The sequence below is a fragment of the Oncorhynchus mykiss genome, chromosome 1 (assembly GCF_013265735.2).
Source record: "Oncorhynchus mykiss isolate Arlee chromosome 1, USDA_OmykA_1.1, whole genome shotgun sequence".
In the NCBI taxonomy this organism is placed as follows: Eukaryota; Metazoa; Chordata; class Actinopteri; order Salmoniformes; family Salmonidae; genus Oncorhynchus; species Oncorhynchus mykiss.
In genome coordinates this window covers 51381446-51407820 of record NC_048565.1, presented here as the reverse complement: position 1 = coordinate 51407820, position 26375 = coordinate 51381446, and the positions used below count along the sequence as shown (strand labels likewise).

General features: G+C 42.6%; 1 protein-coding gene across 9 annotated transcripts in view; it reads right to left on the bottom strand.

Moving 5' to 3' along the window:
- Positions 1-26375, bottom strand: part of LOC110524569 (anoctamin-1) — a 66016-nt gene that overhangs the window by 16483 nt on the left and 23158 nt on the right. For 3 of the 9 annotated variants that reach the window (XM_036979578.1, XM_036979606.1, XM_036979574.1), the window contains 19 exons: positions 22623-22721; positions 22214-22365; positions 20651-20705; positions 20439-20490; positions 19996-20051; positions 18672-18713; positions 14046-14110; positions 13648-13782; positions 11721-11881; positions 9333-9415; positions 8932-8943; positions 8131-8202; positions 7754-7828; positions 6625-6699; positions 5311-5512; positions 4471-4582; positions 4192-4249; positions 3530-3630; positions 2944-3086 (listed from right to left, as the gene is read on the bottom strand). In XM_036979578.1, the coding sequence (XP_036835473.1) occupies positions 2944-3086; positions 3530-3630; positions 4192-4249; positions 4471-4582; positions 5311-5512; positions 6625-6699; positions 7754-7828; positions 8131-8202; positions 8932-8943; positions 9333-9415; positions 11721-11881; positions 13648-13782; positions 14046-14110; positions 18672-18713; positions 19996-20051; positions 20439-20490; positions 20651-20705; positions 22214-22365; positions 22623-22721 (1750 nt within the window). The remainder of the gene's footprint in view (positions 1-2943; positions 3087-3529; positions 3631-4191; positions 4250-4470; positions 4583-5310; positions 5513-6624; positions 6700-7753; positions 7829-8130; positions 8203-8931; positions 8944-9332; positions 9416-11720; positions 11882-13647; positions 13783-14045; positions 14111-18671; positions 18714-19995; positions 20052-20438; positions 20491-20650; positions 20706-22213; positions 22366-22622; positions 22722-26375) is intronic. The other 6 variants (XM_036979593.1, XM_036979590.1, XM_036979586.1 and 3 more) reach the window with 3 other exon arrangements.

Sequence of the window (26375 nt, the reverse complement as noted above, 5' to 3'; positions counted from 1 at the left end):
GTGGTCGGCCTCCTGGATGGCACAGTGGTCTAGGGCGCTGCACTGTGCCACCAGAGACTCTGGGTTCGAGCCCAGGCTCTGCCGCAGCCGGCCCATGGGGTGACGCACAATTGGCCTAGGATTAGGGAGGGTTTGGCCAGTAGGGATATCCTTGTCTCATCGCGCACTAGCGACTCCTGTGGCAGGCCGGGCGCAGTGCACACTAACCAGGTCGCCAGGTGCACAGTGACACATTGGTGCGTCAGGGAGGTGACCAAGAACCCAATGGTCACTCTGACAGAGCTCTAGAGCTCCTCTGTGGAGATGGGACAACGACCCAAGTCTCTGAATGTCCTTGAGGGGCCCAGCCAGAGCCCGGACTTGAACCTGATTGAACATCTCTGGAGAGACCTGAAAATAGCTGTGCAGCAACGCTCCCCATCTAACCTGACAAAGCTTGAGAGGATCTGAAGAGAAGAATGAGAGAAATTCACCAAATATAGGTGTGCCAAGCTTGTAGTGTCATACCCAAGAAGACTCACTGCCAAATATGCTTCAACAAAGTACTGAGCAAAGGGTCTGAATACTTTTAAAAATGATTTTAAATTAGCAAACATTTCTAACAACTGTTTTTGCTTTGTTATTATGGGGTATTGTGTGTAGATTGATGAGGGGAAAAAACGATTTAATTTTTAGAGCTATTTTAGAGCAAGGCCGTGACCTAACAACATTTTGAAAAAGTCAAGGGGTCTGAATACTTTCCGAAGGCACTGTACAAGTGACTCTACACACACGCACACCCACTCACATACAACCATCATATACGCTGCTGCTACTCTCTTTATCATATATCCTGATGCCTAGTCATCTTACCCAATATACATATACATTGACCTCTATCACTCCAGTATGCCTCCAGCATCTCTGTACTGCAAATATGGTACTGGAACTTACTAACCCGGTATATAGTATGCTTACTTACTTTCTTGTGTGTTTTTGTTTTACTTTATGTAATTTTTTTGTATTACATTGTTATAGATTTCTGCATTTTTAGGTTTAGTACTTAAAAGAAATACATTTCACTGCACATTAAAAACTTGAATCTTGAACGTTGCTTTTTTTGAGTACTTTAAATTACTCTAAAATGTCCATACTTACAGTGCAGGAAAAATTATGTCTTAAATAATCGATATTCTACTCAATCAATGTTACTTTACAATAGCAGTAAACACAAATACAGAATTTGAATAATAAAAAACTTAAGATCCTATCCCCAAATCTTTTTTTCCCCCATACAGCCTTTGCAACACATTATCCAATACCCTGTTAAATATTTAAGTCATAAATATCTTCTACTAGCTCATCAAAAGACATGGGCTCTAATTACCTAGCTGAGGAAAAAGGCCTGTGGGTCTCTCATCTATTAATTGTGTCTATCTTTGACATTTGCTAAAGCCAGCCACCTGAGGTTTCATCAGCATTCAAGTCAATACAAAATAAAAGCCATCTCCATCTAATTCTTGAATCAATCTATTCACATCTGCCGGTTTGAAGCCAGAGCCAAACTCAGTACAGTGAGACTAAAAAGCTTTGCTTATTTGATGCAATTAATTTACCATCGTTTCTAAACCAACATGAAGGCCTATCAGAATTCTCTCACGACGGGCTACATCTAAAGATCTCCATAACAACAAAAACAAGGATATTTGTTTTATTCATCACAGGGTCTCACTGGTCCTCTGGCCAACAGAAATAAACCCTGAGTTTACTCAGTAGAGACCCCAGTCCCCACAGTTTCCACAACTTTTACTGTGCCACTTCCTGTTGACATGACAGTGTTCCAGGCCGAATACACTGCAGTCACACTGCACGCATCAACCAATGGCTGTGTGGCACGTCATCGACTGCTTAGTCGGGCACCTCGGGCATCAGATTGCTAGATCATATGATGTGGTTCAGCTGATTTGTTAAACACCTATCCAGGTGCTATGTCATCCGTCATGCGACTGCAAAATAGTCTACCTAGAATGCTACCATTATACTGACCTTGAAAGGGACCTTCTTCCACCTGCTGTGACACTTGTCTTTGAATGAAGGTGCCAACTAACCAGCTTGTGGATTGTGCTACCAGTGGTCCTTCACATGTTATCACCTTTTGAGGATAACATGTATTAAAGCATTACAGTGATATTGTCCTACACTCTTGGAAAAAAGGGTGCTATCCAGAACATGAAAGGGTTCTCCGGCTGTCCCCTTAGGATAACCATCTGAAGAACCCTTTTTGGTTCCAGGTAGAACCCTATTGGGTTCTACATAGAACCCTTTCCCCAGAGGGTTCTACCTGGAACCAAAAACAGTTCTATGGGGACAACCCAAAAAAAATATTTTCTCTAAGAGTAGTATGTGATCAAAAATAAAATTCAAAATGGGAATGGAACCTTCTTCAAAGTACAGTACAGCTATTTCGGACTAAAGCCCACTCGAATTGCCATAGCAGAGGTGTGTAGTGTGAAATATCTGCCATACTAAAAACATGTCACAGTCACAGTGCAGCAGCAGAATGGGTTTGGTTACCTCACACCTAGAGGTCAGGCAACAGTTCCCTCACAACTCAATTGGAACATAAAGGAGAATCAGAAATGCTTTTGTTACCTTGCTTTCAAACCAAGGTGCATGAAAAATGGAGAAAACAAGCAGAGAAAGAAGAGGATTTTTAAAAAACTGGACAATGTAGACAAGACATGCATATCCAGATTACGATTTGCATGGCATTGAATGTAACTAAAGGCAACATTCTATATTCAAAACAAATAATTGAGAATAGGGTCTGTCTGACTGATTGGCCTTGCTACCGAAGGTCTCACAGGGAGTGTCAGAGGGTTCAACAAACGCACACATAAACGCTCGCAAGCACGCACACTCGTACGCACGTCCACACACACGCGCACACAAAGAGAGACTCACTCATCTCCATGTACTCTGGAGTGAGGCCTGCGAAGGGCTCTAGGAAGTGGTCCGTCTCATAGCGCTGTAACTTCTTCTCCCTCTCCTCTTCCTGGAAGGACCTTCTCTTAGACTTGATGTACCTGATCAACTTCTTCAGCTTCCTGCACACAAAGGATCACAAATCATAAGACGCCATACAGCATATAGGGCAGTTACAGACAGGGACACAGTCGCAGACAGGGACACAGTCGCAGACAGGGACACAGTCGCAGACAGGGACACAGTCGCAGACAGGGACACAGTCGCAGACAGGGACACAGTCGCAGACAGGGACACAGTTACAGACAGGGACACAGTTACAGTCAGAGCCAAAGGCAGGCAGTGGCACAGGAACATAGTCACAGTGGAGGGACAGGGACAGGAACACAGTCATGATTTGGGATCAAATCAGCATAGAAAAGTACTTATGGGCCTGGCATTTGCATCCTTGATATGTATTTATATAATGTATTTAACCTTTGTTTAACTAGGCAAGTCAGATATGCAGACTTTGCTTTGTGGTGTGTGTGACGAGGCTGGCGTGTGCGCTTGTGTGCGTACTCACGGGATACCGATTTCAAATAAATTGTTCTGGATGAGTTGCTTTCCCAACATGGTGATACTGAGCTGAATACACAACTCCATCAGACATCCTCCATGAGCACACTGCAGAGAAGGAAAAAAAACACTAGTTAATTAAACACTTCTGTACTGTAACACACTTTCATTACAGAAAGACTAACATGATAAAAGACAAGTACTAAGGACGGGATTCGAACAAACCCAGATTTACGACTTCCTCACAGCAAAAGGCAATTTCCCTGACATTCAAAGAGGTCGAAGTTCACTGTAAACGCTGCGTATCGGCTCAAGAGAGACACTCGTAGCCGTTTATCTATGTTTGATTGAATCCCAGCCTAACACTGTTCTTAGTGTTTTGATTGACAGCTTCAAGAGAGCAGCACTTGAATTCTACAGATTTATTTTGAACATGTGAACTCCTAATTTATGTTCCTAGGTTAACTAACAGTGTTTAATTCGTAGCCATCTGCTCTTAATGACATTATACTTCACTATGCAATATGATAACACGTATCAAAATTAAATATACCTGTATAACATGGCAAATAATGTGATAAATCTTTAATAAAACTCTCTAAAATTACTGTTCATGATGCAGAGTTCTCTCAGACTGAGAGGAGGGTTTATAGTGAAAAAGTGTTTCACCTCTTCCATGCGGTACGACTCAAACACATACAGATAACTTCCAGGTCGTCCAACAAGCCTGTATGAGGAGACATGAGGAAGGAAGTCGGGAGAGGCAACACTGAGAGAAACTCTACGACCTCTCACTTGACATAGACTGTGACATTAAAATGGCACGACATAAGATAGCATAGCATAGCGGAAAAGCATTGCATAACACCACATTGCGTCACACCCCACATCACATCACAAGCTCACACAGAACAATTGGGGGTGGAGAAAGCAGGTGCGGGAACTCACCTGCCTCTGAAGAATGCTATGTATATGATGGGAGTAAAGGCATTCACAAACTTTAGGACGAACGTCTTGAATATCAACCTCTCCTCAAAGCTCCTGTCTGTCTTTGGGACCTCTGAGAAAACAGACAGGAGATGAACAGACGTTAATGAATAACTATGAAGGCCATTGCTGCTCGAGACTTGACTCGAAAAGAGAACAGTAGGATCAGCACAAGGCCTATAGAGGAAGAGGAGTGTTTAGAGGGTTTCTGCATAAGCGCTTTGTGACCTCTGCTGATGTAAAAAAAAAAAAAAAAAAAAGGGCTTTATAAATACATTTGATCGATTAGATCATTCAGTACACCTAATGACGGTACGTTTGTTGTCACTTAGATGCAAATACATTTTGGAGCTACAGTATATTCAGTGGGAAAAGTCGGTGGCACAGTGACGCAGTACATTGGCCTGTTGTTAGAAATGGCCAACGGAAATCCTTGCTAGCGGTGACACAGCTAATAGGGAAGTTGGCGGACTGTCAATGCAAAATGCACACTTTACTTTCTGTAAATGGGTCTTGCCCGAGGAATTGTTCAAACAAGTTGTCAGACTGACCTAGGACACTGATAAATAGAACCCAAAATGCCTTGTTGATAGCTTGGGACAGTCTTTAAAAGCACATTAAATGTGCTATAGGCATGTATTATTATTATTACAGTATCGGAATTAGGTTGTCAGGCTGACATCCCGAGGACATGCAAAGATAGGGAATCTTTCTTCCATGACTTGATTTTGTATACCATGTACTGTACTTGATGGTTACTGGATGTGCATGCCCTACTTCTATACAAGTTGCCAGACGTACCGAGGACAGTGAGCCAGCGGGCCACGGCTCCGTAGACCTCGTCCAGGATCAGAATGACCACCAGGTTGATGATTGCGGCCGTTGTTTTTACCATCAGACGGACGTTGGATCGCGTCGTGGGGTTGTTGCTCATGTGCAGCGCTGCCGTGATGGAGATCCGGTAGAGGATGACCCCGAACACTATAGCAAAGGTCACCCCGATCTGGAAAGAGGTGACAGGGATAAGGCCTCCCGGCAAAGGTCAATACTGGTAGGTTTGGTTTTGAGAATCTTTTCCAGCGTGCCGTCAAACGCTTAGGTACTGTATCATCTGTTACACAGTTTAGGAATTGTAGGTCTAAACCCTTGGATTAAAATATTTACTAAGCTAACGTATGGAATTCTTTTAAGATGCTAATAAAATTCAGAATTTATCCATTTGATTTAGAATTCTAGGACCACTGTAGGTATAAAAATATATACATACAAAATATTTGATGAAAATTTGACCTTTACTGCTATAGCCCATAGAGACACATTGAATAACACATTTGTGCATGGCAAAACAGACAGTCAGAAAATAAATGATAAGGAATAAGGTTTCAAAGTGTCTGTCCCATATCTGAGAGATATAAGAAAACGTAGGAAAAATAATGTTTTCGACCCATGTTTACTCACGTTATTCGTGGCACATTTGACCCCCTATACACTTTTTGACATTTTTAAAGCCCGGTACTGTTTTACCTTCAGACCACTCCTCTGAAGCCGACGCCTTTGTGAGAGTCCCCCCTTTCGATATTGGTGACATATTAGTTTGTAGCTCCGACGGTTCGATCTGGAGAGTCGGTTTTGTGAGAAAACCTCTTTGAAATGAGGACATCCACAACAGAGAGTTCAGACGACTGCCGGAAAGTTTTGGGATGTCGTAGAGCCAAATCACCAACACTGACTTGTTCATGAGTCTCATCTGTCGATAGCGGTGACATATTAGTTTGTAGCTCAAAACGGTTCAGGTTTTACAGACGAGTTTGTGACGATTTTCTTGCCTGGATCCTCTCACGTGTAGAAAAATACCCCTTTCACAAGCCCCATGTTATGGAATAGGCACAAACTTTATATCGTCGGAAAGAGGGGGATTGAGATGCAGCCACTACAAATAACGGTAAGTCTATAGAATAAACACACAGGGAGCTATTCAACATTCAAAATGATGTCATTGTTGACGCACCGGTTTATTTTATGAACGATGTACGGTATTAGAAGTCTGTACAATGCATGTGGTTCAATCGTAAATGCCCCTTGGCAGTTGTGCTTTGCTAAATGGGTTGGACTCACCATCAGAAGCATCATGACTATGTTGGTCATGTATGCCGGTAACCGGTCTCTGCAGGTCAGCTTTTCTTTTTCAGTCTAAAAGAGGGGAGAAAATATTCAGATCTATAGGAGGTGCAGCCAAGTCTACTGTTACTGTTTGCACGTGGAAAACATCGCAGCCAGTCAGCAGAAGAATCCAAACAGCAATGGAGGAGGAGAGGAGAGAGGAGAAAAGCTGGTGTTTTGATGCGGACAAACCATTACGCCGAAATAAACGTTTCAAACTGAATTATTCAAGCCTGGAAGTCAAGATGACAGTGTTCCAGCAGTTTATTCACTGTATTTCAAGCATTTAGTCATTCATCGTTCTCATCATTCCATTCTCTATGCAGCAAATCTCAGGCAGAACATGACTAGTGTCTAAAATGGCACCTTATTCCCTACATACAGTAGTGCACTATTTTCGACCAGAGCCCTGTAACAAGCCCTACGGCATCGGTCAAAAGTAGGGCACAGTATATGGAATGGGGTGGCATTTTCGACGGAGCCAAGTCAATGAAGGGGTCAGCACCTTCCAGCAGCCATTTTGGAACAGAACAGGCTAACATGCTGTCCATGGAAGTACAAGAAAACAAACCATACAGTCTCCATCTCATTACCAGGACATTTTCAACATGCACCAAGCACCAGGCACTGTCACTATGGCGATCCAGGCACTATCGCTATGGAGAATTCAGATTCAAGTTACACAGAATAGAACAACAACAAATAAAAGAACAAGAAAGTCAAGAAAGAAGAAAGTGCACTGGTTCTGACAGACGGTGACAGTGTGTGTATGTGCATGTGTGTGTGTGTGTACATGGTCATTTGTGTGTGTGTGTGTGTGTGTGCATGTGCGTGTGCGAGTGAGAGTGAGAGAGAGAGTGTATGTGTGTGTGTGTGTGGGGGTGGGGGGGGTCTTAGTGAGGGGGCTGTTTAGGTCAAATGGACAGAGATGTCAAGTCACATCTTACTGTAACCCTTATACTCTATTCGTACTTTGTACTGGGAATTGTTGTGAAAATGTGCAACATGCTTTACAGACAAAAGAGCAGTTTCTCTCTATTCATTGAAATAGGCCAGGAGGAGGAGGCGAGGACACTAAAAGTACCAGTTTAAGCCCAGCCATGGCAGATTGAACCGTTTGCTTCCATTTGTTTGTTGGTTCTTCTGCTATCTCTGTAGGCTTCATACAGTCAGAGGACACAAACACAACAAAACCACAAGACAAAGAGGTAAAAGAAGACAAGACAAAACACACGCTAGTCATGTAAAGGCGTAAAGACTGTTACAAGACAGACAATCTCACTGGAGTCTTTTAAAGACCTGTGTGGTACGAGTGTCACGTCAATCTACCACAGGAGAGGATTGAATCATTATGTAAGAGGCAAACACTTTTCCAAACATCAGGAGTCAAGAAGAGACTGCAAATCAATTCACAAGAAGAAGTTGGATGACAGTAAAAACCCAGGAATAAGAAATCAGTACCTTCTGCGTCTTGTGTTCTTTCTTCAGGGACTTCTGCATAACGCAGAGCTCGTACTCAGCTCTCGGGTGGTCCTAAGGATGTAATAGAGGCAGAAGCACTTAACACTGTATGAGGACTGACTGGGATACATAGAATCCTCCCATCAGGTGCAGAATTTAATACAGGCGTTAAGGATGTCACTGTCCGTCCAACTGGGTCAACAAACCCGGCGTCGAGGTGAGGTTATACAGTCAAGTCAAGTTCTACAGCATAAAGTAGGTTGAAGATTTTCAAAGACTACAGTTGTCTGCAGTTGCTGGTACCAGGTTCAAGTCAGGTTCTACCTATTTCTACTGAGATGGGTAGGACATTATCACAAAGACAAGGCTGCAGTTGCTGCTGGTCTGGAGCAGGATGGATCTTTGCAGAGGGGACAGGTCAGGGGAGACAGAGAGAGACAGAGAGAGGACTGGCCAGGCCAGGAGATTGTGGGCTGGTGAGCTGGACCTGGCATCCGACTCCAAGGAGACAGGATGTTTCAGGTGCTGTAAAGCAGGCCAGAAGCAGTGGCCATTAGGGTTGTAAAATTCCCAGGTATTATACAGCAAACCCCAGTTGGAAGTTTGCAGAATTTTGTAACCCTAGATGGCATTCAGAGAAGGAGTAGTGGTTCAATGGGTCGTGGTAGTTTGTGGGTGCTTTGGGGGGGCGTGAAGGTGTCCATGGACAGTCTGAAGAAGAAGAGCCAGTGTGGAGGGTAGCAAAGCCAGATGGTGACCGAGGGGGGAAAGGATATTTGTGTAAAATGAAATGTTCCAAACCTTCAGCTCTTCCTGTAGGTACCCACGGGGGAAAGAGGAGGACAAGAGAGTTACAAAAATCTCCCAACCTTGAAATCTTTTTGAAAATGGACTTGAAGAAAAAAAAAAAATTCTGTCATAGTCTATTGTGACAGTTAATATTACTGTCTCCAAATAAAACAACACTGACAAGACAACTGAAATGTAGTTATGCCACATTTTCTCTTCTATTCAGTTTTCCATGGCTCGTGATGGAATTATGAATAATTAACTATTTGTGGAGAAAATATTCCTGGGAAGTAAGAGCAGTATTTTTGAAACAAACAACAACTCGCGGCATTATTTGGTCAGTCTACAATATGGCGCTCCCATTCACAAACAAATAGCAGTGAAATGCAAGACACCGACAGGAGAGCACTCACCTCCTCCTCCTCGAAGCCGGTCAGATCCCATTCGTAGTTGAGACGCATCTGTCTTCTCTTCCAGTGCTCCATGAACATGGCAGCTGCAGAAACACGACGCGGTTAAGAGTTAACGCTAAGAGAGAACATTATCCACAATATCAACAAGAGTGTCAGTCCCTCCATCTTGAGTGCTGTCTATGAACTTTGAGAAGGGTCCACACGTCCAAAGCCTCATCCCCCAGCTGTATGCCCAACAAGGTGATGCGCCTGCTGGTTTGATGTTTTTTCAAATCCCAGATGGTACAGTTTGATACAAATCTAAAGCCATTCAATCTCCTTAAAGCGTTTTATTCAGCAGTTTTTTCAACATTGGGCAGATGTTGCGTGGACGGGTGTCCTGCGTGGCTCAGTTGGTGGAACGTGCTGCTTGCGCTGTCAGGGTTATGGGTTCAATTCCTGGCGCCACCCGTACATAAAACGCACGCATGCATGACTGTACGATGCTTTGGATGAAAGTGTCTTTTAAATGGTATATTTGTATTAGTTATTATCAGTGACACTGGCAGTCCAATTATGGCTCCTCAGCCAGACTAGAAGGATAATTATTGCGGCATAATAAAGGTGCTAAAATTAAGATTGCAGTGATCAATTATTACATGTATAATGAGCATGTAATAATATGAGCAAAATGATCAATTGCCACGTGCGTGGGATGAGGGGCTAAACGTGTCACTAACTCAATGAAACTCAGTGTGGAGATGACATGGATTGAAGGTAGGTATTTTCTAGTCCAGTGGAACAGCAAGGGCGGTGGCAGTCTATATGCAGACAGGCACCTGGGGCGATAGCATGTTCTACATTTCCTCCGTATAATGGTCATCCACGAAAGCGTCTTGGCAAGAGTGGATACGCCGAGACTGGATGAGCGAGACTGGATGAGTGACCCGGGATGAAGGAGCCTGGAGGAGCGAGACGTCACGACTATACTGTTTCCCATAGTGTTGACGTCGAGCGACTGAATGAAAAAGAACCCCTATGTGGAGGATGACAATGTGTACAGGTATCTGACTACATTAGGGATGCTGCTATGTACATTTGTGGATAACCAAAACATCTATTTGTGCTCACGATATTGACTCTGACAACAGAGGCAGGGAGGGCATACAGACAATTATTTAAAAATATGCATCATTTATTTGACTTCAGTTGGCCTGAAACTCCCTTCAGAATGGCACCTTTTAATCCTAGTAGACCGGTAATGCCCTACGTCCTACTTCCAACAGCGAGGGACCCCAGTTGCATCACTCTTTCCCTAGTTAAACAACAACGAGACACAACATACTGTACTACTTGAATCGTGTACTGTGCTCTATCCTACAAAGCCTCATCCACGCCTGTCACATCACCGCCAGATGATAACGCCCAGTAGTGAAAATAACACACACAAATAAATCCCAGGGCTGTACCTGTGCCCTCATACAGTGCTCCAGTCTATTGCTTCCTCCCTTCAGTCTCAGGCCACACAGGCCCAGTGTTACTGTGACACTGAACAGAGCACAGGAATGCATCACCAAAGAGTCCGTTTTTTAAAGTGAATGTGGTTTAATTCACTTCAGCAAGACACTATACAGTCTAGTCTACAGGGCTTAGTGTTGCTTGGACAGCCATAGAGGAAAGAGCCCGGAAGGAGCGAAAGAAAGAGAGAATAGTGGATGCAGATGGTCGGAAAATGAACGGAAGAAAGAAAGAAAGAAGACAACCCGGGAGACTAAACATCTGGAAGAAGAAAATAGATGGAGCTGAGAAAAAGGAGTTTGTCCTATTGTTTCGAGGGGTCCTGTGTGGCTCAGTCGCTACCGACGCCAAGGCCGTAGGTTCATTTCCTGCAGGGATCACATACACACACTAAAAACATATGCACTGTGCTGTCAGTCGCAGGTGGGAAGCCGTACAGAGGAAATAGTCTGTCTAACTGTGCCCTCTAAGCACACAACTATCTCCATGTTTGAACACTTTGGATAAACACATCTGCTAAGTGGCCTATCTCATTTTTTACATTTTTTTTTTTTTTACAAAAGTTGAGATGCACTTTGGATAAAAAGGAACTGTCTAGCTAAGTCCGGAACTGTTACATTTTAGTATCATCTTGTCCAAGCAAGAACGGCCCATTGGGCAATAGCCTATTTCCTGTTTTTGTAGTGTGCGGCAGCTTGATGTACAAGTCCACCCCATGGGCAGGATGCTAGTCTATCGCTGGGCTTCACAGTACTGTCCGAGTGGTTGATTATTGAGTATTTATCCCTGTTAAATAAATCCTACAGACACAGACAGTGTCCTACAATCCTACAGACAGAAATAAAGTTGTGCTGTTCTGTTATGTGGTGTGGACGAGCCTCAGCCTCTTACCCCAGAGGGCCATGAAGATGGAGAAGAAGACGGTGGCAGGGTTGTCAAAAAGGTGGCTGGCCCGGGCTGTCCCGCAGGCTTCCTTCAGTTTCCAGTAGTTACAGGCTCTGTCACACAGCGGGCACATGGTGATGTTGTTCCTGGGGTGGCAGATCTCCATGCTGTAAAGAGGGAAGATGGTAGGAAGGAGGTGTAGAGGGAGGGGGGGGGTAGACAAACAGTCAGCCCTCTTCATCTCACTACCACCAGTGTTATTAGGCCAGCCTGTCAAGCCAGTGTTTCCCCTATATTCCTTTAGCAGCTGTGGCCCGTCACTGCTAAATTGTTGCCGCCAATCCCCCCAAAAATGTATTTGTATTCTGCAGAGATGCTCTTTTAAATGAATAGTGCGAGATTTTGGCAGAATGGATACTCATGGACACAGTTTATGTCTCTACATGCAGTTCAAAGGAAGTAGCTAACTAGCATTAGTGCAATTGCTAATTAGCACAATGACAGCTATTAGCTGTTCCTGTTGACTTCCAGTCATTGCGCTAACTTTAGTTAGCGATGGTCCTCGAAAACTACCTTGAACATCCTCAAACCGCACACAGAGACATACAAATGGTCTCCATGAGTTCATATGCCTTTGGGTAAGTAATAAAATAGCTCAATTGCCAAAATCTTGCATTATCCCTTTAATATTATATTTAACATTATCTCTTGCATTATCCCTTTAAGATCAGTGACAAGTTACATCATATATTTGTAACAAACAGAGCACAGTGTAGTGGCACGCGGTAGTTATATTTCAGATGGTGTCAACATACAGTAATTCAATTTTTGTGCATTTTGGAGTAGAATGTCTTTAAAACAATATCACCAGAAGTGACCTTCTCATAGTCGTTCTACAACATCCAAAAAAAACCTCCCTCGCTACCTTGTCCACCACCGCTGAAAGAAATCCTAGGAGAACCACTGCAAGCTATAGGGACTTTTGACTTCTATAGATCTAATATACAGTATTATAATATTATAGTGAGTATTGAATAAATCATCGTAAATGTGGTGAATGTACACCTGCCCAGAGTTCGCTGAACCGACTATTGATGAAAATATTTACACAATAATGTCAGGGATCTGGATTGTGTAGTTTAGCTGGCTCTAGTCTCACGAGCCAGGCTCTCAACACAGTAGAACGCTGGAGCTCGAGGCTAAGTCTAAGTATGTTCAGTTCCTGTGAACTCCAGTGGCAGAGAATTGAGACACAGAGAGCAGTGTCGAACTATCCTGACTGAGACGAGAGACGTTAGCCAGGGGTGAAGCTTCAGCTCGCCTTGTCGTCTATTCTAACATCAACCAGATGTTGGTCGTTAGAAATCACCCCTTCTGTCTCCGGAGGAACACGTTTCCTTGTTTCCTTTTTATTGTTCTGGACTGCCAAACCAAGACTAAGCTTAAGGCAGCAGGCAGTAGGAAGTGACCTGGTCTATCTTGTCAATGCGTTATTAAACTGCATTATTTATGCTAGCAGGAAGTGAAGATGATTGAATACAAATCGTTTACATGTCTGTTTGTTCCATCTTTGGCCAAGGCTTCAAGTTGAGCACTTGTCAGTTACCATGGCACAGTTCCTCTCTACTGTGTGTCACCATCCCACTGTTTACCACTCTACAGCCTACAGCTGTCTGTCTGTCACAATATTTGAAGCGATTCAATTGGATGTCTGATTAGGACGTGAGGTCATACCTCTACTTGAGCTATGTCTCCGGAGGACACTTTATGGGCTTTCCATTTGGTTTCAATGGTTCTTGGCCCCTTGCACACAGTGAACGAATTGTGTGTATCGTAACCTCACGTAGACATGCCCTATGATTCTGTCTGCTAGAACCTGTGACTATTTCCTTGGTTTTCTGACAAGCTGTGTATGGGGCCTTATGTTGCTAACCTGGGAATGTTGTTGTCTACAGTGGCACAGCCGTACAGGAACACGATGACTCCCACTAGAGAAGCAGGGATCAGCATCTGGGTGTACAGCCCCAGCCAAGCAAAGTACAGCCCTATCTTCTCCCCAAAGTACTTCCTGCATGGGAAGAACAGAACAATCTCAGCTTTTGGATAGAATAGAACACGTATAAAGGACTTCCTGCATGATAAACAACACGCTGCATTAGAAAGTAAGGTCCAACACTTTCTCCATTCCGACTTTTTATATATTTTTTACATGTAGATAAAAACATATTGTGACGTTTTGATCTGAACAGACATTAACCAGGCAGAGATTGAGGAAGAACAGAGCAATCTAAGCTTTCAAGATCCGGTTCAGAATTTGAAACTTTAACTCACCTCACTAGCCCGATAGGCTGGTATTTGTAAAATACACTGTAACTCGCCCACTCCTCATACAAGAGCTGAAACAAAGAACAACGTGATGGATTACTTTGAAACCATCACATGCATTAGAGGGTCCACACTCTCACACACTTTTTTTTTGCTTGATCTCTTCATTCAAGCAGTAAACAAGTGTAGAGGAAATGTTTTGGCTGTTAGTCTCCCGTCAGAGATATTGCTTTCAAACCAACATGCATTCACTTCAATCTTTCAGCATTAGACCCCTCTTCCCTATGACTCTCACTGACAAGTATATTCGTCTCAGCTCTAAGCATGATTGCTGGAGAGAGTGTGTGAGAACTGTGAATGGGTCTTTTGACTTCTGAGGGCTAACATGAGCTGCAGTTAGAGACCCGCGGGCCAAAGGGTGAGAGATGGTGCGAGAGCGTGAAAGGCGTTTGAAGCCAGCTCCTTTTTCTTCCTTCAACTGACAACAGATGACAGGGGGGACGAATAGAGAGACAGTGCTATCGTGGTAAAGTACAGATGAGTGAGGTTGTTAAGGGGGAGGTGGGAGTTGGGAGGGCTCAAGGAGTAGGCGAGACAGAGAGGGGGAGGGGTGAGGTGGTGAGGAATAGGGTGGAGAGACTGGGAGTAGGGAACGTTGTGACTGGTGGAGTTGGAACACAGTCTACAGTATTGGGGGGTTGGGGACACAGGCTGTGTTCCTTCCATCAAACACAGTTACTGTGTGTTACAGTCCTCCCTCTCCTCTCCATGACACCACTGTGTCTCTGATCAACACCCTTCATGCTGGTGTTTCGCTGAGTGACTGCTTTTGTCAAGTGCTAGAGTAGAACTGTGAAGCTGAACATCCTAGCGCAACAATGTCCTTATCTACTACTGAAAGACTGATTTATTTTTGACTCCGTCACGTCTCATTCATCTTCGTCTAATTCATAATCTCGTCTAGCCTCTTATGTATCCTTGATCATTTTATCAACCCCCCAAAAAATAATGGTTCTCTTGAAGTAAATGGAGTAAAGAAGACATGCTCTGTTTCTCTCTTTCTCAGCCCCCCCCCCCCTCACCAAAAAAGTGTTAAACAAATCAAAATAGATTTTATATTTGAGATTCTTTTAAATAGCCACCCTTTGCTTTGATGACAGCTTTGCACACTCTTGGCATTCTTTCAAACAGTTTCACCTGGAATGCTTTTCCAACAGTCTTGAAGGAGTTCCCACATAAGCTGAGCACTTGTTGGCTGCTTTTCCTTCACTCTGCAGTCCGACTCATCCCAAACCATCTCAATTTGGTTGACGTCGGGGGATTGTGGAGGCCATGTCATCTGATGCAGCACTCCATCACTCTTCTTCTTGGTAAAATATCCATTAAACAGCCTGGAGGTGTGTTGGGTCATTGTCCTTTTGAAAAACAAATGATAGTCCCACTAAGCCCAAACCAGATGGTATGGCGTATCGCTGCAGAATGCTGTGGTAGCCATGCTGGTTAAGTGTGTCTTGAATTCTAAATAAATCACACACAGTGTCACCAGCAAAGCGCCCCCACATGCTTTACGTTGGGAAATACACATGCGGAGATCATCCGTTCACCCACACCGCATCTCACAAAGACACGACTGCTGGAACCAAAATCTCCAATTTGGACTCCAGACCAAAGGACAAATTTCCACCGGTTTAATGTACATTGCTCATGTTTCTTGGCCCAAGCAAGTCTCTTCTCCTTATTGGTGCCCTTTAGTAGTGGTTTCTTTGCAGCAATTCAACCATGAAGGCCTGATTCACACAGTCTCCTCTGAACAGTTGATGTTGAAATGTGTCTGTTACTTGAACTCTGTGAAGCATTTATTTCGGCTGCAATTTCTGAGGCTGGTAACTCTAATGAACTTGTCCTCTGCAGCAGAGGTAACTCATAGCACTTTTACCAAATAAGGCTATCTCCTGTATGGCCAGCCCTACCTTGTCACAACACAACTGATTGGCTCAAACGCATTAAGAAGGAAATAAATAAATTAAATGAACTTTTAAAAAGGCACGCCTGTTCATTTAAATGCATTCCAGGTGACTGCCTCGTGAAGCTGGTTGAGAGAACGCCAAGAGTGTGCAAAGCTGTCATCAAGGCGAAAGGTGGCTATTTGAAGAATCTCAAAGTGTATATTCCCTCATGGACGAGGCCCCCTGGTATCGGGTTGTGCCTGGGCGGGTCACATAGTGGATCTCACAGCCATGCAGACATTAGTAAGTGATCTGTGTGCGTGCGACCCAGTTTTTAAGTTTTAGAACACACAAACATTCCTTCTAACACTCCCGCCCCCAACACCTCAGTGTCACTATGGGTGAGGCAAGGTACTCTGAAACCAAGCCATCATATCATATTTATACCACATTCAGACAATACATGTAGAGATAATCCAACTAATGAAGAAAACAATGAGTAGCCTCAGGGTCTCTCTCTCTATCTCAGTGATGTGTCATTCTCTTGCTGGGTCAAGTGCCACTGTACCAGAAACCAGTGTAAAATTTTAGGAGGTAGAGAGAAAGGGAGGGAGAAGAGATTGAATTAAGGAGAGAGAGAGTGAGTCGAATTGAGAAAGGGAGAGAGAGGCTTCCATCAGGCCACACATTAAATGCTGATTGGTGGAGTCCTCCCATCTCCACAGAGGAACTCTGGAGCTCTGTCAGAGGCTAGTGCTCAGATGTTGACAGTTCTCTGATGTGGACAGAGAAGTGTGGTGACGCACGCTTGGTGCCAGGGCTTTGTTTTCCTCCCCTTGCTCCTCTCGTCTCCTCTGCCTCGGGTACAAGATGCTGAGGTTGGCTGGGCCATGCCAGTGGCAGTGCAGGCTCAGAGTGTTGGAACTGTCCCCTCCTGATGTCCTGCCAGTGTCACAAGAGGGTGATGAGGCCGTTCTTTCTCTCTCCCTTTCTCCCCTCTACAGTCAGGGTCTCTCTGTCTCTCCACCCTCCACCCTTAACAGGCAGGGTTTCCACCACAACCATCCTACTGAAATACTGCAGAGGCCACATCAACATAACACACAAGACTTTTCTCTCCACAACGTCTAGTTAATCAACAGGCTACAGACAGGCAGCTTTCTTCTCTTGTTTTGTCACCACTCAAAACTACCCTCCTCCTCCCCCCTCTTCCCCCTCTCATTTCTGAGAGACACTTATCCTTTGTGAACTATATTATGCGTGCATTGATTTTATCAGCGTGATTATGCTAGCTATAAGAGTGTAAACAGTTGGATAGTTAGACACATTTTTGGTTATCGTGGGGATGGGACAGATGGTGGTGGTGATAAGTGATGAAACATGAAAAGGCATCTGGCTGAGGATGTGGCAGCACACACACACACACACACACATGCACGCACACACGCACACACTAGGAGCTATGTAGATTCCCTCTGTTGCCAAGCTGAGCTTATTGTAATCGTTCCCAGGGGGAGAAAGATAAGAGACTTTGAGACGTCTGCATTCAGAGAGAATTCCTCAATTACATGTCGTTATTCTCTTTTTCAATGATGGGGATGCCAAGGATCCTCCTTTTAGCACTCAACAGATGGCCCATACAGCACCACACCACCATTAATACGCACAGCAGCCTAGCTAAACAGCAATGAAGATGCTGGATATTTCCTACTTTTCATGTTGTTTTAACTCATTTATAGGCAGAATTATGCCTTTTTGCTTTCTTATGTTTTAGGGCATCATAAATGCCCTTTACCAGATTGGTAAAGACAAAGCACTCTTCTTGACTAGCCAATTTCCAGACCTCAAAGCACGGTCCAGACCTCAATTCCATACGACATCTGAGGTGTAAACTCAAGGACGTAGCCCATTAAAGAACAGAGGACCAAAAAATATGAAGGTGCTGAAGAACAGGAATGTCTGTTGGAAAGCCAAACAAACCTTTGAGTCTGCTCTAAACTAAAACTGGGTTCAAATACTATTTAAAAAAAAAAACGTTTATATATTTTATCTGTGCCTCTGTTCCAAATCCACTATACATATTTATATTCCAGTCAATGTTGTTATACTAAGCTGAGCGTTTCATATTTCAGATGCAATTGGAGTTGCAAAGTTAGAGTCTGATGGCCCTGGCACCTACTGTACATCGCTTATAACGCTCATATTGGCGGCCATCTTAGGTTGTACCGGTACGTCAGCTCAATTGCCAAGTATCACAGAATCAACACTGAAACAGAAACATGTTCATGGCAAGTTGCTATAGATGAAATTGGTCAAAACAACTGTTAAAAACATTTTGAAAAACATACAAAAAGTAATATTTTTTAAATATCAAATTTGACTATAAATGTTGAACATTTTCAAATATGTGCTTATTTTGGGGGGATTAAAACCAATAATTTATGTAACCAAAGTGTCTCTTTTACAATCATGACCAATTTGGGATAAAAACATATTTTTTAAAGACCCATGTTGGCACTTTTAAGAAAAAAACATGTTGGCGCTTTTAGGTTTTCACAAACACACACAGCTGTACTCCAATTGATTGTCGCAGCAGCAGAAACACGGCTGCAGTGTGGTATATTAACATCAGTGTCTCCTTAAAAAAAAAGTATTAGTTCAGTGTGGTCATGTTTATGTCACTCACCTTCCTATCATTGGGCTCCACGTTTTCACCATCCACATCTCCCTGCAAAACAAATGAAACAGAGTTATGTCTCTGTCTTGTGATTCGTCCAGACTAGGGTCACTGACATCTTGACGAAGATGAGCAAATCATTCAAAATAATGAGCCATATTGTATGCTCCAAAAAAAAAAAAAAGGGAAATCATATTATGTTAAACTAATACTAATAATTTCTCAGAGAAAGAGATTTTATTTAACAAGTAATAATTGTGTATCTCTAAAAGGTAGTGGTCAAAATTGACACCCCTAAAGAATCTTATACATAAAGTAGTCAAACGTGTAGTATTTGGTCCCATATTCCCAGTATGTAATGACTCTACAAACTTGTTGGACGCATTTGCAGTTCATTCGTTTTTGTTGTGTTTCAGATTAGAAAGTTAAAGGTCAAAGAAGGTCAAAGGTCAAAGATCACACCCCCAAGACATGCTAAACTCCCTTTTTATTGGTAATAGTGAGAGGTTCGCATTTCTTGGGGATCTTTGACCCTTTCTCACTCATCATTATTCACGATTAATTCAGGATTAGCGGTAATCATGGTAGCATTCACATTAATGTGAAGTGTTTAAAAACATATTCTATTCTTATTTATGATAAAAGTGACTCCAAAATGACACAATACATTATTACCCATTCATTTCTATTGGACACAAAATAATCTGAAACTCAATGAAAAAGAACTGCAAATGCATTCAACAAGTTTGTAGAGTCACAAGCTGTAGTCATTGCATGCTAGGAATATGGGACCAAATACAACATTTGGACTACTTTATTTATAAGAATCTTTAGGGGTGTCAATAAGTTTGACCGTTAGCATTTTGAGATAAAAAAAAAATGTAAAAACATATTAAACAAAATATATTTCTCTGAGAAATTGTATTAGTATAATTTTTTCGTACAATATTGCTCAGTATTTGAATCATTTATTTTATACAGTCATTTTTGCTCATCTTTATCAAGGGTGTCAATAATGTCGGACTCCACTGTACCTCAATTTACTGCAAGCCTAGGCCTGTAACGCATGACCTATTTGACTGAACTCAACAACACCTATTAAAATATTAAGAATCATATCCATAGACAGTCAAGTTGGAAGTTAAATGTATCGTATAGTCAGCACTCAAGAGTTGAATTGACTGCTGATGTCTCAAAAGTCATTAAAACAGCAACACATGTGATGTCCAGGTGGTTGGGAATAACATAATACTGCAAAAAGACACATTTCAGATACAAATTGTACAATCTAGTTTTATTGTAAACACACATGCTGATTGCAATGAGTACTCACATCATGTAGCGGATAGGCAGCTGTGTAGACTCCACTACCTAGCAGGCTGGTGATCCCTACAGGCAGAAAAAAAAACCTGTTTCAAATCCAAATGAAATAGCAGGTCATTCTGTTGATCTTTAGTCACTGCTTTTGGCATATCCAAGTACATGAACAAATGCCCTTAAAAGGGGTTGCACCTCGGGTACTAGTGACAACTCAGAGGTACCATTTCAGTCTAAAGGACCATTTGAGAATCAGCATTTTGTTCAGGCATATAGGTTCTAAAACACACACACACGCAAGGAACAGACTATTGTCTACATTCTGCATACTTACTGCGTTCTTGTGCATGATACATATGTACTACATAAGCACAGATATAACACTCCAACTAACCAGTGACAGGAGAACCCCTCCTAGATGACGGGTATATAAAAACAAGGCAGACTGTTATGACTTACCCATACTATACTTAGCCTTTGTGCATTTTGTACGTTTCAATACTTCAAAAACCTGATAAGATAAGAAGTGAAGAATAAGTGAATACAGAACAGCACATTCCTATTACGTTTCCCCTCAATACACTGAGAACATCTAACCAACGGTCATTATGACTGCAGTCTAGAGTCTACTGTAATGGAGGATTTGGCCGACACAATGAAGAAACACTTACTATTGAAGCTCTTGTTTTACTGTCAAAGAAGGAGTCTCTGTCTGATAAATCAAACCTGTTACAGAAAACGCACAGAGACCGTTGTGTTAACTGGGGACATACAGGCAGTTGGTCTTTGTAGTCATATACCCACATTATAAAGAGAGACACTCTTTCCTACTGTTGTACCAGCACACAATAAAGACCTTCCCAGAAGTGCTTTACACACAGACGTGGAATGAAACCAATTATAGAGAGGATGTCAGTGGTTAGGCACCCCGGACAAAGCCTGGTCCCAGATCTCTTCCTACTGTCTTGCCAACTCCCATGGCTATTGTCACGCGACGTGGAGTTGGCAAGACCGCAGCAACAGATCTGGGACCAGGCTTGCACATCCAGGGACTAGAGGGCCTAAAGGTCTTTAAAGGTCTTGCAGACCTGTAATAGATAACCCATGGGAGATTGTTTTGGTTAGCATAGGTACAGCTACACCAGATGAACAGAGAGCATGGATGGAATAGGATAGACTCCAGCATTAGGCCAGCAGCTCGAGATAGACTCCCACCCAATCTCTAGACAAAACAAATCAACAACAAACGCAGGCAGAAATAACCCTGTTTATAGCTTATGCCCTTAGACAAATACTGTTGTGTGTTGTTTGAGTAAGAGTAAAAGCTGACAAGACCTTTTTTTTTAAACTTTTTTTTTTACATTAAACAAAACATCAACATCATGTTTATTTGACTTCTGCTTCTGGGCTAGATCATGTGTGAGCTGGTATGTCTGTCCTTCCTGGTAATTCTTTCCTGGAAGAGTTACAGAATAATGGGTTCAATTTCAGCTCTCAGTAGAGTAACTCCATCTTTTCAGGAAATTGTTTACCATACCATATCTTCACGTTTATTGTCATTTGGCAGACACTCTTATCCAGAGCGATTTACAGGAGCAATTAGGGCGAAGTGCCTTGCTCAAGACCACATCAACAGATTTTTCCCCTAGTCAGCTCTGGGATTCAACCTAGCAACCATTCGGTTACTGACCCGACGCTCCTAACTGCTAGGCTACTATTTATAACTAGCCTTTTTGTTTTTTTGCTCTTCCTAAACTGTGTCACAGTTAATATTGATAGTCTCTCGTTGTTCAAGCCCTCAAACCTTCAGGCCTTTAGCTATTTTTCTGTTCGGCCTTCAGTGTGTGGCAATAGGTATGCCACATGTTATACCATATGCTGCTACAGTGGTCCATTTGAGGAAGTTGATGAAATGCTCATTAAACACAGATGGATAGGAGCGGCCATTGGGGCTTTAGAGAACAATCTTGTATATATAATCGTGATACTTATATACTCACGTATACAAGCCTTCAGCTGTTTCTCTTGCCTGTCCTTCGATGTGTGCCAACAGGCATATGCCACCACATGCCATACCATATGCCACTACACGTATACATTAAAAGTGCATTAAATGTCCTTGAAACCAAGATGGATTGGAGCAGGAATCGAAGTCCATATGTTACCGTACATGTACACAGTCTATACAGCCTTGTACATTGCATATCACCATAAGACATACAGTGTAAACTCACAAGTGTTGTTTTTCTCTGGAAAATGCGTAGGAGAGATGCTTAACGTGTTGTCCCCTGTTCTCTTCCACGTTGGGGTGAAGTGGTTCAGTGGCTTTGTTTACCAATGTGTTGATCTTCGCCCCAACACCACTGCACTGCTTCACTTCATATACCTAGAAGAAAACCACCAGGAGTTTAACCAGGGCACTATAGAACGGATCATCGGTGATGACAATGACTAGCAGGAAGTCTGTGTCTGAAAAGGTTACTAGTTGTCAAAGCCTCGCTTCCTCAGTCCTCGTTTCCTCTGATTCCTCGTCTCCCTCTCAAAGCTCATTGGAGGAGCAGGTCCAAAGGAGAAAAACGAGGACGGAGGAAGCAAGGACTTGACAGCTGGTAACCTTTACATGTCATTCAACAGTTGACATACTTTTTTCGTGGGCATCTTGAGCTTCATAAACTCTGCCTCTCGACAGAGCACATGCCATGGAGCGTGGATCTTCACAAAACCCACACCTGGAGTTTTAGTCTGAAATAAACAGAGCGGATTCATTTCATAAAATCAAAGTTTATTTTTGAAACAATACATTGTAAGTTTAAGGTTTGTTAAGAGCAAATATATCTGAGTGTCCAACACTTTGCCCATATGGCCCTTTCTATGCTAGACCAACAAACAGTACATGACATGGAGACATGGATAAACATCAGAGGGAAATAAGGTGACCGAATTAAATAATTAAAGAAATGCATGCATTTATCTCGTGCCATTAAGGAAAGCAATACATTCATCTGGATAACAGTTGGGTAAACAATAAACGGGACTCTCCAAACAAATCCCTCCTCCTCTACAGTAACTTCAATCAAAACAACGTCTGGGAACGGAAGGCTACTTACGCGAGACACAGAGGGAAAGACACCATGGGAAATCACGAGAGAAATATGCTACCATTCTTTAGAAACACATCATCATTATCATTACAAACAAGTCTCTCAACGTAAGCATTTCAATTTGATTTAATTTATTTCACCATTGTACATTTACAATGACGACCTGTCAGGGTCGAGCACACGTCGAGCACACAACGACAAAATAAAAGTAAAAAGTAGTACCAACACAAATATTATTTCGCAGTGTGTCTGTTCATGAACATCCACACAGGAGGGATTCACTGTGAAGACTTCGATGCTGCTGTCACTCAGTTACCCAGTTATGACCCACAGGATATCATGGTTAGTTAGTTGTTTATTTACATGGAATCAGTGGTTACTGAGATGATATTTCATGGTACAGCACAGAATATCTGATTCAATGTGCAACTCCTCCTGCAGCAGGGAATGGCCTTTAACTTTGATCTCAAATTCTAAACAACCAACTCTAACAGGCTTTCTCAGTTTATATAGTCTCCAATAGAGCTGCGACAAGCATCGTTAGCAACAAGGGACGCATAATCATAAAACAAAACACAGTCTCTTACTTGGATCTCGAACTCTGGAACCACTGACTGTCTTAACAGCTTTGTCACTTCTTAAGATGTCTTTCCCTTCCATTTCAGAGCCAGCATTTAGTTTTTGGTTGTGATACAGATCATCGGTCTTTGTATAACGTCTTGTCAAAGTACCTTGGACTTGACGTGCCTCTGTGCTGTGTTCTGCACGTCAAAACACAGATGTCACACTATCCAAAACATGAGGAATTGACATTTCCTACAACTCAAGACATGGTGGAGTCGTTGCTATCAAAAGGCTGTATGTCTGTGAGTAATCGGACCGAGAATGATTTTGGAATGCAACAACTAGTCTGTGAGACTGCATTATGTCTCCTGTTCCCACCATCACATAGCAAAACATACAGACCCCTCCTGGACAAAATTAGAGCTTTTGATAGAGCCAGTCTTGGATCAAAATGTAGTTGTGTATAAATAGGATCTTAATTTGATCAATTTTGTTGCCGAGACTTACCCTGCGAACCTAAAGGGGTTCTTTGGCTGTCCTCATAGGAGAACCCTTTGAAGAACCCTTTTTGGTTCCAGGTAAAAACCTTTTTGGGTCCCATGTGGAACCCTTTCCACAGAGGGTTATACATGGAACCCAAAAGGTTTCAACCTGGAAACAAAAATGGTTCTCCATGGAACCAAAAATTGTTCTCCTATGGGGACAACAGAAGAACCCTGTTGGAACTCTTTCTTTCTAAAAATGTAGCATATTAGCAGTATTACACTTTTCATGCAACCTCATTTTGACCTGCTAATAGCCTAAGCACCAATCAAGCAACATTATGGATTAAAATCCTGTTGCTGCAGGATTATTTTGCTGCTACAATACAGACCAAATGAAAATCCTACAACTGACCTTATTAAAGGTTTGTGGAGGAGCAATCGTGTGTGTGTACAGTACCCCTTAACAAGTGATGTGCCAGCTGAGAACAAGTTCTAATTTACAACTGTGACCTGGCCAAGATAAAGCAAAACAGTGCAACAAAAACACCACAGAGAGACACATGGGATAAACAAACATGCAGTTAATAACACAATAGAAAAATCTATGTACAGTGTGTGCAAATGTAGTAAGATGTAGTAAGATTAGGGAGGTAAGGCAATAAATAGGTCATAGTGGCGAAATAACATTGTAGGATTTCTAATGAATTTTTTTGCAGATTATGGTGGAAAATAAGTATTTGGTCAATAACAAAAGTTTCTCAATACTTTGTTATATACCCTTTGTTGGCAATGACAGAGGTCAAACGTTTTCTGTAAGTCTTCACAAGGTTTTCACCTTGTTGCTGGTATTTTGGCCCATTCCTGCATGCAGATCTCCTCTAGAGCAGTGATGTTTTGGGGCTGTTGCTGGGCAACACAGACTTTCAACTCCCTCCAAAGATTTTCTATGGGGTTGAGATCTGGAGACTGGCTAGGCCACTCCAGGACCTTGAAATGCTTCTTACGAAGCCACTCCTTCGTTGCCCAGGCGGTGTGTTTGGGATCATTGTCATGCTGAAAGACCCAGCCACGTTTCATCTTCAATGCCCTTGCTGATGGAAGGAGGTTTTCACTCAAAATCTCACGATACATGGCCCCATTCATTCTTTCCTTTACACGGATCAGTCGTCCTGGTCCCTTTGCAGAAAAACAGCCCCAAAGCATGATGTTTCCACCCCCATGCTTCACAGTAGGTATGGTGTTCTTTGGATGCAACTCAGCATTCTTTGTCCTCCAAAAACGACGAGTTGAGTTTTTACCAAAAAGTTATATTTTGGTTTCATCTGACCATATGACATTCTCCCAATCTTCTTCTGGATCATCCAAATGCTCTGTAGCAAACTTCAGACGGGCCTGGACATGTACTGGCTTAAGCAGGGGGACACGTCTGGCACTGCAGGATTTGAGTCCCTGGCGGCGTAGTGTGTTACTGATAGTAGGCTTTGTTACTTTGGTCCCAGCTCTCTGCAGGTCATTCACTAGGTCCCCCCGTGTGGTTCTGGGATTTTTGCTCACCGTTCTTGTGATCATTTTGACCCCACAGGGTGAGATCTTACGTGGAGTCCCAGATCGAGGGAGATTATCAGTGGTCTTGGATGTCTTCCATTTCCTAATAATTGCTCCCACAGTTGATTTCTTCAAACCAAGCTGCTTACCTATTGCAGATTCAGTCTTCCCAGCCTGGTGCAGGTCTACAATTTTATTTCTGGTGTCCTTTGACAGCTCTTTTTGTTCTTGGCCATAGTGGAGTTTGGAGTGTGACTGTTTGAGGTTGTGGACAGGTGTCTGTTATACTGATAACAAGTTCAAACAGGTGCCATTAATACAGGTAACGAGTGGAGGACAGAGGAGCCTCTTAAAGAAGTTACAGGTCTGTGAGAGCCAGAAATCTTACTTGTTTGTAGGTGTCCTTATTTTCCACAATAATTTGCAAATAAATTCATTAAAAATCCTACAATGTGATTTTCTGGATTTTTTTTTCTCATTTTGTCTGTCATAGTTGAAGTGCACCTATAATGAAAAGTACAGGCCTCTCTCATCTTTTTAAGTGGGAGAACTTGCACAATTGGTGGCTGACTAAATACTTTTTTGCCCCACTGTAGATGTGCAGATGATGATGTGCACGTAGAGATACTGGGGTGCAAAAGAGCAACAACAAAAAATAACAATATGAGGATGAGGTGTGCTATTTACAGATGGGCTGTGTA